The sequence below is a fragment of the Dendronephthya gigantea genome, unplaced genomic scaffold, assembly GCF_004324835.1.
Source record: "Dendronephthya gigantea isolate DGI-Jeju-01 unplaced genomic scaffold, DenGig_1.0 000007F, whole genome shotgun sequence".
Classification (NCBI taxonomy): Eukaryota; Metazoa; Cnidaria; class Anthozoa; order Malacalcyonacea; family Nephtheidae; genus Dendronephthya; species Dendronephthya gigantea.
Genome location: NW_021163017.1, coordinates 3355724 through 3367427, shown reverse-complemented (window position 1 = coordinate 3367427; position 11704 = coordinate 3355724). Strand labels below are relative to the sequence as shown.

The window sequence follows — 11704 nt, the reverse complement described above, 5'->3', positions numbered from 1 at the left end:
CTTTTGGTTTAATTAAATCATGTGCTCTAGCACATTGCCATTATTTTGCCCAAAAAGTTTCATTTATTTTTCAGTTTATTTCGGAAAACAGAGCTCACAAGTCTCGGAAGCCGCCGGCACCTCCTATAGGGCATGTAGTTGAAACGGAAGCGATAAAAACAGGTTTATTTGCATTTTCTAATAAAAATATAAAATTCGAATTTTCTGTCTTCAGCAACGGTTACGGAGAAGTAGAAGAAAAACGCCTATAAGTTAAATTCTCAGACCCCTACTTTTCTCCGGGATTTTTTTTCTTCTCTCGCTAAAAACTAACCTCGGGGATACCAACAATTCAGTACTAATCATTATATATGTTTGGTTTGTATGCCCTGATGTGATCATATATACATGCAAATTAAATATATATACGATAACTTGAAAATTTTTCTGCATGCTTCTAATTGCATGGTCTCATAATAAAGGTAATTTTACACGAAACAGCTTTCAACAGCAATTTGCAACGTAACAATGTTTTGAAAAAGGTTTACGCCTCAAATATGATATATATATATGAGCTAGTTTGTAACACAGGAATTGTTTTGGAAACAAATTGAAAGTGTATGAACTGTTTTTATTGTTTAGATTTTTGCTTATTGTTGCGTTGCGAGTTAATGTTGGTATATAGCTAGCTAGTTCTTTCGTGTAACATTATCTTAATTTATGGAACCATGCAATTAGAAACATGCAGAAAAAAACATGCAGAGAGACAACAAACTATCAACCATTCATCATATTACCGCATGTGTAAGCTAGCTCAAATTTATTTCGTTGCAGACTGCAATACTACAAACAAGTTATATCACTACAGGTTTTCTAAAGTTACCGTCGTGACGTTCATGCATGACGTCAAATAACGGCGGTTTGCTTAAGCTTGCTATAAAGATCGGTTAATTAAAAACGTTGAAATGGATTGTCGTTCAAAGTCGCGAGTCTGACTTTATCTACTCCGTATATGTAGCCTCTCTCCTTGTTATATTGCTCAATCGCTTTGTTCACTCGACTTGGGTAGTTTGCGATAACACCATCCAAATGGATTTCAAGATACTTCATTGCCGTCGACTGCTTGTCCAAGGTCCATGCGTACACCTTGCTGAAGAAATTCCCGCTATCTCTGTATTCAACTTCTTTTTTAAGTTCGTCCAATTTCAAACCTGCAGCCTATTTAGGAAAATAAAAAAAGATATTTGGTCACAATGCCTGGTTTGCACTATTAAAGCTTCTGTGAACAATTAATTATTTGACTAACTATTTGACTGAAAAAGTAGCATGTGACCTTTGTTGCCAGCTTTGACAGTGCAAATCGACCTTTACAGAGTACAAATCGACCTTATAAAGGTTATTTGTATTTCCCGAACCTTAATACACATGCATGCATATTCTAAGCTGAGGCCAAAGCTACATCGTGAATATAGATACAATTATAAGGGCAGAAGTATACAGGTTTATTTTAGGCTATATATATGCATGCGCCTTTCAAATATAGTAACTACTTTGTATTCTCCGCACGGATTTGCCTAGTTATTACGCATATAATTATGTATGCAATTGACTGACAAAGTTAGTGATTCCACTACTGAGCCAGGCATGACCAGGTTGAACTCCAACTTCTTTTAGTCCTTGTTCTAGCTCCTGCGGTTCTTTCTCGTTATCCCAGCTAATTTCCCAGCCAACGTTCGCGAGAATCTCCGGGTTGTTCTGAAGGCTCGTTATCACAGAGCGGATAAATTCTTTTTGCGATAAGTTTTGCACGCTGACAATCACTTTCATCTTGGTTCGATTGTTTCGATACAATCGCTTGAGAATAATATTTGCAAATTTCCACCCGGCAATTGGTAACATGTTTTGGGCTAAATCGTTTAGCTGCAAAACAATCATAAAATCTTTATTTGTTTTGATAAAATACGTTATGCTCCGGGAATGTTTCGAAACAAGCGCTTCGGATTGATTCATAACAACTTCTAAGGAAGTGAAACTAATAATCTGCATGCTAACTTTTATATGATAAGGCAAGGATAACATAAGCTGTTTTGAATTATTCATAAAAAAATAACTATAATATAAAAAAGAAGTTAAATACACGCAATGCTTTCCTATTATTTATACTAGTGGTTTAAAGGGTCTTAATTTCGAGTGGTATTATACACACTTCAAATTCAAGCCAGGAACAGATGATGGAAATATGAGTCAACAATAGGTCCTCCGACAGGAATCGAACTTACGCTTTTGCGATGCTGGTGCAATCCTCTTGTCACTGAGCTACAGAGGTAGCTGACAAGATTAATGTGTATATAGTGGTTAATGTGTATAGATAAATGGTAATGCCGGGAATAGGGGAGGGTAAATCAATAATGATTTTTGGCACTTTACTCGATGCAGGAATATTCTAGTGGTTTAAAGAGTCTTAATTTCGAGTGGTATTATACATATTAAGACCCTTTAAACCACTAGAATCTTCCTGCATCGAGTGAAGTGCCAAAAATCATTATTGATTTACCCTCCCCTATTCCCGGCATTACCATTTATGTATACACAGTAACCATGCTTGCTCTTGTCAGCTACCTCTGTAGCTCAGTGGCAAGAGCATTGCACCAGCATCGCAAAAGCGTAGGTTCGATTCCTGCCGGAGGACCTATAGTTGACTCATTTTTCCATCAACTGTTCCGGGCCCGAATTTGAAGTGTAATACTATAATACCACTCGAAATTAAGGCCCTTTAAACCACTAGAATATTCCTGCATCGAGTAAAGTTCTAAAATCATTATTATTTATACGTTTAACAATTGTAAAAGTGAAGAAAAATGCACCTTGCCTTGTTATTGGCATACCCTTTTTTTATGCCCGAAGATTTTATTTGTCATGAGTAGAAACTTTCCCAAATCGGTCAGGAAGAACTGTCTGCTGAAGTATCTCATTGCAAACTTATTAAAACGTACAATAAACAGTTGCAAAGTGTCATCAATTCTATATATAGTTTCTAAGCGTACCTTACAATCGAACATAACCAAGACAAGATTGCGGTTGAATCTCGGACCATAAGGCCTTGTTCTGGCTCTAAGGGCCGTGATGAAATTTCCAATGTAAGCCCAGCGTAAACAATCTCGCCCCGCATCGCAAGGTATTCCATGGTAAGTGTACTCAGGTGTACCATATTCAGAGAAGGCCACATCAGCTTCGAGCGCGTTTGCTCCGTACCTAGGGTACATGCATGGTGTCAGAAAGTGCGTCATAATGCAATTAAAGGTTATTAAATTAGGCGAATAACAAAAATACTTAGCAATACTCTCTTTCCAAATTTATAGTGCATGCATGCGTTGTCATTTTCTCATGCATCCTTCAATTTTTAAATCTTTGGAATATTTTAATGGAAGTTTACATTCGGAGATTTGAGTTTAACCGTTTTTAGATAAGTGCTTAAATAATGAATCTATTTAAAGAATATATAGCTTCATTCGATTACAATTAGTATCGTTCTGTGAGATTGGGAATTTTCGTAGTCCCTAATATTTTTTTGTCTAATTTTGTTTATCTTACAAAATTTAAAATGAGCCTTTTTAAGGGAAAAAATATAGCTTTCGAGATGACTTGAACTTTTTTTCAAATCAAAATCATACCACAAGCTAACACAATTTGCCTCTAGAAACATTCCATTTTGTACTGTAGGCGGTTCGATATTGTTTTGTGATATAAGCTGACATACAATAGTTTTAAGAAATTATATCACCGTTCACTGCGCTTCGCATATATATAATTAAAATTCGAAGCCAACGGGCAAGATATTCATACTATACTCTTTCTAGATCCGACCATTTGTATTTCCTCGTTTTCCTGCTCATGTTACTCATATGCATGGCTAGTAGATGGTCAACACATTTTTAATTACAATTAATTTTTATTTATCGCTGCAACTGAAAGTAAACATTGCATGCTGTGCGTTAGTTCCTACCCTAACCACGGGTCAATCTGTGTGACTGCGTTAACCATATGGGTTATGTGTATAAGGCCGATCACATACCACCAGGACAAGAGTAAGTGAACCACCAGTACAAAGAATGAATACTGCGACATTTTTCTGTCACAAAAGGTACGCTCAGGCAAATCAGCTTGTTTTCACTAGAGTTCTCTTTAACAATAAGCTAACACAATCTTGCCTTCTAGAAACATTCCATTTTGTACAGTATGCGGTTGATATTGTTTTGTGATATAAGCTGACAAACAATAGTTTTAAGAAATTTTATCACCGTTCACTGCGCTTTGCCATATATAATTATATAATTATTCGAAGCCAACGCGCAAGAAATTTATACTATACTCTTTTTAGATCCGACCTCATTTTCTATTTCGCTTCCTTTTTCAGCTCATGTTACTCATATTCATGGCTAATAGATGGTAATCACATTTTTAATCACAATTAATTTTTTATCTATCGCTGCATAATGAAAGTAAACATTGCATGTTTGCGTTAGTTCCTTACCTACACGGGTCAATCTGTTTGACTGCGTTAACCATATGGGCTATGTTGTATATAGGCCGATCACATACCACCAGGTCAAGAGTAAGTGAGACCACCAGTACAAAGAATGAATACTGCGACATTTTCTGCTACTAAAGGTACGCTCAGGCAAATCAGCTTGTTTTCACTAGAGTTCTCTTTAACAATATGCACGCAATGATCTGCGTCAAGTATGCGGGAGCTAGTATTGTAGTGAATTAAAATATGTACATATATATATTATTATTATATACCACTTGTAAAAGTTTGGTGTTCGTAGCGTTTCATTGGTCGAGAGCGAATCAGGCGAGAGTAAAGAAATTTTGATGTCGCCAGCGCGACCCCCTGCAGAGTGAGATAACGTGTTATCTCATGGAAATAACAACTTTTATCCATTTAAAATTATGTCTTTTATGAATAGACATTTCGTTGTTTACCTTGTAGTTTGGTTTTTCTTTGACTCAGTGGTATATAATAAAAAACCTATTTATTGAGAACTCAGAAAACATGTTTTGTGGATCCTCGACCATCGATATTTCACTCGGCTTTGCCTCGTAAAATATCGACAGGTCTCGGGTCCACAAAACATAACGTTTCCTTCGTTCGCAGTAAATAAGTGGTAATTTAATTAAAAAAATAATAAAAATACTTAGCAATGCTCTCTTTCCAAAGTTATAATGCATGGACGCATGCGTCGTCATTCTGATGCATCCTTCATTTTTTAAATCTTTGGAATATTTTAATGAAGTTTACATTCGGAGAAACCTATTTGAGTTTAACGGTTTTCAGATAAGTGCTTAAATAACGAATCTCTTTAAAGAATATATAGCTTCATTCGATTACAATTAGGTATCGTTTCTGTGAGAATGGGGCATTTTCGTAGTCCCTAATAATTTTTTTGTCTAACTTTTGTTTATCTTACAAAATTTAAAATTGAGCTTTTTTAAAGAAAAAAATATATAGCTTTCGAGATGACTGGAATTTTTTTTTTAATCAAAATCATACCACAAGCTAACACAATCTTGCCTTCTAGAAACATTCCATTTTGTATTGTAGGCGGTTCGATATTGTTTTGTGATATAAGCTGATTTACAATAGTTTTAAGAAATTATATCACCGTTCACTGCGCTTCGCATATATATAATTATAAATTCGAAGTCAACGGGCAAGATATTCATACTATACTCTTTCTAGATCCTACCTCATTTTGTATTTCGCTTCGTTTTCCTGCTCATATTACTCATATGCATGGCTAGTAGATGGTCAACACATTTTAAATCACAATTAATTTTTTATCTATCGCTGCATACTGAAAGTAAACATTGCATGCTGTGCGTTAGTTCCTTACACTAACCACGGTTCAATCTGTTTGACTGCGTTAAGGATATGGGCTATGTTGTATATAGGCCGATCACACACCACCAGGTCAAGAGTAAATGAGACCACCAGTACAAATAATTAATACTGCGACATTTTCTGTCACTAAAGGTACGCTCAGGCAAATCACCTTGTTTTCACTAGAGTTCTCTTTAACGATAAGCTAACACAATTTTGCCTTCTAGAAACATTCCATTTTGTACAGTAGGCGGTTCGATATTGTGTTGTGATATAAGCTGACATACAATAGTTTTAAGAAATTATATCACCGTTCACTGCGCTTCGCATTTATAATTATATATTCGAAGCCAACGGGCAAGATATTCATACAATACTGTTTCTAGATCCGACCTCATTTTGTATTTCGCTTCGTTTTCCTGCTCATGTTACTCATATGCATGGCTAGTAGATGGTCAACACATTTTAAATCACAATTAATTTTTTATCTATCGCTGCATACTGAAAGTAAACATTACATGCTGTGCGTTAGTTCCTTACCCTAACCACGGGTCAATCTGTTTGACTGCGTTAACCATATGGGCTATGTTGTATATAGGCCGATCACACACCACCAGGTCAAGAGTAAGTGAGACCACCAGTACAAAGAATGAATACTGCGACATTTTCTGTCACTAAAGGTACGCTCAGGCAAATCAGCTTGTTTTCACTAGAGTTCTCTTTAACAATATGCACGCAATGAACTGCGTCAAGTATGCGGGAGCTTGTATATTGTAGTTAAGTTATGTACATATATATTATTATTATATACCACTTGTCAAAGTTTGGTGTTCGTAGCGTTTCATTGGTCGAGAGCGAATCACGCGAGAGTAAAGAAATTTTGATGTCGCCAGCGCGACCCCCTGCAGAGTGAGATAATGTGTTATCTCATGGAAATAACAACTTTTATCCATTTGAAATTATGTCTTTTATGAATAGGCATTTCGTTGTTTACCTCGTAGTTTGGTTTTTCTTTTTCTAAGATGTATGTAATAAAAAACCTATTTATTGAGAACTCAGAAAACATGTTTTGTGGATCCTCGACCATAGATATTTCACTCGGCTTTGCCTCGTTAAATATCGACAGGTCTCGAGTCCACAAAACATAACGTTTCCTTCGTTCGCAGTATATAAGTGGTAATTTAATTAGACGAATAATAAAAACACTTAGCAATGCTCTTTTTCCAAATTTATAATGCATTCATGCGTCGTCGTTCTGATGCATCGTTCATTTTTAAATTTTTGAAATATTTTAAATGAAGTTTACTTTCGGAGAAACCTATTTGAGTTTAGCCGTTTCAGATAAGTGCTTAAATAACGAATCTCTTTAAAGAAATATAGCTTCATTCGATTACATTTAGGTATCGTTTCTGTGAGAATGGGGAATTTTCGTAGTCCCTAATAATTTTTTTGTCTAATTTTTGTATATCTTACAAAATTTAAAATTGAGCCTTTTTGAGGGTAAAAATATATAGCTTTCGAGATGACTGGAACTTTTTTTTCAAATCAAAATCCTACCACAAGCTAACACAATCTTGCCTTCTAGAAACATTCCATTTTGTATTGTAGGCGGTTCGATATTGTTTTGTGATATAAGCTGACATACAATAGTTTTAAGAAATTATATCACCGTTCACTGCGCTTCGCATATATATAATAAATTCGAAGCCAACGAACAAGATATTCATACTATACTCTTTCTAGATCCGACCACGTTTTGTATTTCGCTTCGTTTTCCTGCTCATGTTACTCATATATGTAGATGGTCAACACATTTTAAATCACAATTAATTTTTTATCTATCGCTTGCATACTGAAAGTAAACATTGCATTGCATGCTGTGCGTTAATTCCTTACCCTAACCACGGTTTAATCTGTGTGGCTGCGTTAACCATATGGGCTATGTTGTATGTAGGCCGATCACATACCACCAGGTCAAGAGTAAGTGAGACCACCAGTACAAAGAATGAATACTGCGACATTTTCTATCACTAAAGGTACGCTCAGGCAAATCAGCTTGTTTTCACTAGAGTTCTCTTTAACAAGAAGCTACCACAATCTTGCCTTCTAGAAACATTCCATTTTGTACAGTAGGCGGTTCGATATTGTTTTGTGATATAAGCTGACATACAATAGTTTTAAGAAATTTTATCACCGTTCACTGCGCTTCGCATATATTATTATATAATTATTCGAAGCCAACGCGCAAGAAATTAATACTATACTCTTTCTAGATCCGACCTCATTTTCTATTTCGCTTCCTTTTTCAGCTCATGTTACTCATATTCATGGCTAATAGATGGTAATCACATTTTTAATCACAATTAATTTTTTATCTATCGCTGCATACTGAAAGTAAACATTGCATGTTTGCGTTAGTTCCTTACCCTAACCACGGGTCAATCTGTTTGACTGCGTTAACCATATGGGCTATGTTGTATATAGGCCGATCACATACCACCAGGTCAAGAGTGAGTGAGACCACCAGTACAAAGAATGAATACTGCGACATTTTCTGCTACTAAAGGTACGCTCAGGCAAATCAGCTTGTTTTCACTAGAGTTCTCTTTAACAATATGCACGCAATGAACTGCGTCAAGTATGCGGGAGCTAGTATTGTAGTTAATTAAGTTATGTACATATATATTATTATTATATACCACTTGTCAAAGTTTGGTGTTCGTAGCGTTTCATTGGTCGAGAGCGAATCACGCGAGAGTAAAGAAATTTTGATGTCGCCAGCGCGACCCCCTGCAGAGTGAGATAATGTGTTATCTCATGGAAATAACAACTTTTATCCATTTGAAATTATGTCTTTTATGAATAGGCATTTCGTTGTTTACCTCGTAGTTTGGTTTTTCTTTTTCTAAGATGTATGTAATAAAAAACCTATTTATTGAGAACTCAGAAAACATGTTTTGTGGATCCTCGACCATAGATATTTCACTCGGCTTTGCCTCGTTAAATATCGACAGGTCTCGAGTCCACAAAACATAACGTTTCCTTCGTTCGCAGTATATAAGTGGTAATTTAATTAGACGAATAATAAAAACACTTGGCAATGCTCTTTTTCCAAATTTATAATGCATTCATGCGTCGTCGTTCTGATGCATCGTTCATTTTTAAATTTTTGAAATATTTTAAATGAAGTTTACTTTCGGAGAAACCTATTTGAGTTTAGCCGTTTCAGATAAGTGCTTAAATAACGAATCTCTTTAAAGAATATATAGCTTCATTCGATTACATTTAGGTATCGTTTCTGTGAGAATGGGGAATTTTCGTAGTCCCTAATAATTTTTTTGTCTAATTTTTGTATATCTTACAAAATTTAAAATTGAGCCTTTTTGAGGGTAAAAATATATAGCTTTCGAGATGACTGGAACTTTTTTTTCAAATCAAAATCATACCACAAGCTAACACAATCTTCCCTTCTAGAAACATTCCATTTTGTATTGTAGGCGGTTCGATATTGTTTTGTGATATAAGCTGACATACAATAGTTTTAAGAAATTATATCACCGTTCACTGCGCTTCGCATATATATAATCATAAATTCGAAGCCAACGAACAAGATATTCATACTATACTCTTTCTAGATCCGACCACGTTTTGTATTTCGCTTCGTTTTCCTGCTCATGTTACTCATATGCATGGCTAGTAGATGGTCAACACATTTTAAATCACAATTAATTTTTTATCTATCGCTGCATACTGAAAGTAAACATTGCATGCTGTGCGTTAATTCCTTACCCTAACCACGGTTAAATCTGTGTGGCTGCGTTAACCATATGGGCTATGTTGTATGTAGGCCGATCACATACCACCAGGTCAAGAGTAAGTGAGACCACCAGTACAAAGAATGAATACTGCGACATTTTCTATCACTAAAGGTACGCTCAGGCAAATCAGCTTGTTTTCACTAGAGTTCTCTTTAACAAGAAGCTACCACAATCTTGCCTTCTAGAAACATTCCATTTTGTACAGTAGGCGGTTCGATATTGTTTTGTGATATAAGCTGACATACAATAGTTTTAAGAAATTTTATCACCGTTCACTGCGCTTCGCATATATTATTATATAATTATTCGAAGCCAACGCGCAAGAAATTAATACTATACTCTTTCTAGATCCGACCTCATTTTCTATTTCGCTTCCTTTTTCAGCTCATGTTACTCATATTCATGGCTAATAGATGGTAATCACATTTTTAATCACAATTAATTTTTTATCTATCGCTGCATACTGAAAGTAAACATTGCATGTTTGCGTTAGTTCCTTACCCTAACCACGGGTCAATCTGTTTGACTGCGTTAACCATATGGGCTATGTTGTATATAGGCCGATCACATACCACCAGGTCAAGAGTGAGTGAGACCACCAGTACAAAGAATGAATACTGCGACATTTTCTGCTACTAAAGGTACGCTCAGGCAAATCAGCTTGTTTTCACTAGAGTTCTCTTTAACAATATGCACGCAATGAACTGCGTCAAGTATGCGGGAGCTAGTATTGTAGTTAATTAAGTTATGTACATATATATTATTATTATATACCACTTGTCACAGTTTGGTATTTGTAGCGTTTCATTGGTCGAGAGCGAATCACGCGAGAGTAAAGAAATTTTGATGTCGCCAGCGCGACCCCCTGCAGAGTGAGATAACGTGTTATCTCATGGAAATAACAACTTTTATCGATTTGAATTTATGTCTTTTATGAATAGACATTTCGTTGTTAACCTCGTAGTTTGGTTTTTCTTTGACTAAGTGCATGGTATATAATGAAAAACCTATTGATTGAGAACTCAGAAAACATGTTTTGTGGATCCTCGACCATCGATATTTCACTCGGCTTTGCCTCGTTAAATATCGACAGGTCTCGGGTCCACAAAACATAACGTTTCCTTCGTTCGCAGTAAATAAACGGTAATTTAAATAGACGAATAATAAAAACACTTAGCAATGCTCTTTTTCCAAAATTTATAGTGCATTCTTGCGTCGTCATTCTGGTGCATCGTTCATCATTAAATTTTTGAGATTGCACGTTTAGTTCTAGACAGTCAGGGCATTTTTTAAGGAATTTTGACTAGTGGGGTAAAGTGTGTATTAGGGCCCATGCGCAAGACAAATATGTATTAGACGATTCCCCTTATTAAGAATTAGTAGCGCTTTACATTATGGTTATGGTGTTATCACTGACATTCAAGACAGTTTGAATGAAAATATTGAATGTTTTCCTCACGATTTTGCTGTTGGTCATTCCTTATACACCTGCCCTAACTTTCCCAAACGCTCTTGCACAGGTGAAGACAAAAAATTTACATGTGGCTTGACAATCAAAGATATCACTATAACCATGATGCAAAGCGCTACTAAATCTCAATAAAGGGAATCGTCTATTACATACAGATGTCAGGGGCGGCGGAACATAATATATTTTGGGAGGCTAATTTCACGAGGCGCCACCATGGTTGGCGCCGAGCGAATTTTTTTTGGAATTTCAATGCTCTAGATCTTCGGAAATGGCCATTTCAGAGTCTTACTTGCTGCTTTCATCGTAGTTTTTCATGGGCAAACACCGCAAACTGAAACGGCACAACGCGTGTTGTGATATCTTCTGCATTTGAAAAATCATCTCTCAAATTCTCAAAATAATTTCCAAACAAAATGGCGGTCCGAAAATAATAACAATAATTATACAACCACGAATAATCTGCTGTTAAAGACAACTATGAAAGATCAAAGAAAGTCAATTTACATTCACTTGATCCGTATCACAATATAGGATATCTTATTAGCATTTGAT

General features: G+C 35.8%; 1 protein-coding gene across 5 annotated transcripts; it reads right to left on the bottom strand.

Annotated features, from left to right (window-relative positions):
• Positions 1 to 767: 767 nt before the first annotated feature.
• On the bottom strand, positions 768 to 10399 carry LOC114517248 (phospholipase D LarSicTox-alphaIB2c-like). Of its 5 annotated transcripts, XM_028536910.1 has the most exons (5): positions 4525 to 4710; positions 3983 to 3999; positions 3024 to 3231; positions 1594 to 1899; positions 768 to 1197 (listed from the first exon to the last, which is right to left on the bottom strand). In XM_028536910.1, the coding sequence occupies exons 1-5, from the start codon at positions 4630 to 4632 to the stop codon at positions 931 to 933; spliced, it is 906 nt and encodes a 301-aa protein (XP_028392711.1). In that variant the 5' UTR covers positions 4633 to 4710; the 3' UTR covers positions 768 to 930. The 5 variants fall into 5 exon arrangements, with proteins under 5 accessions (XP_028392711.1, XP_028392712.1, XP_028392713.1 ...); XM_028536911.1 differs by lacking the exons at positions 3983 to 3999; positions 4525 to 4710 and adding an exon at positions 10183 to 10399; XM_028536912.1 differs by lacking the exons at positions 3983 to 3999; positions 4525 to 4710 and adding an exon at positions 8290 to 8506.
• Between the last annotated feature and the right edge of the window lie 1305 nt (positions 10400 to 11704).

Coding starts and splice junctions, on each gene's coding strand:
- LOC114517248 (XM_028536911.1), bottom strand. CDS start 10,307: ATGTCGCAGTATTCATTCTTTGTACTGGTGGTCTCACTCACTCTTGAC. Junction 1,900..3,023: donor TGGTTATGTTCGATTGTAAG/GTACGCTTAGAA, acceptor ATTGTTTTGCAG/CTAAACGATTTAGCCCAAAA. Junction 1,198..1,593: donor GTAGTGGAATCACTAACTTT/GTCAGTCAATTG, acceptor TTTCCTAAATAG/GCTGCAGGTTTGAAATTGGA.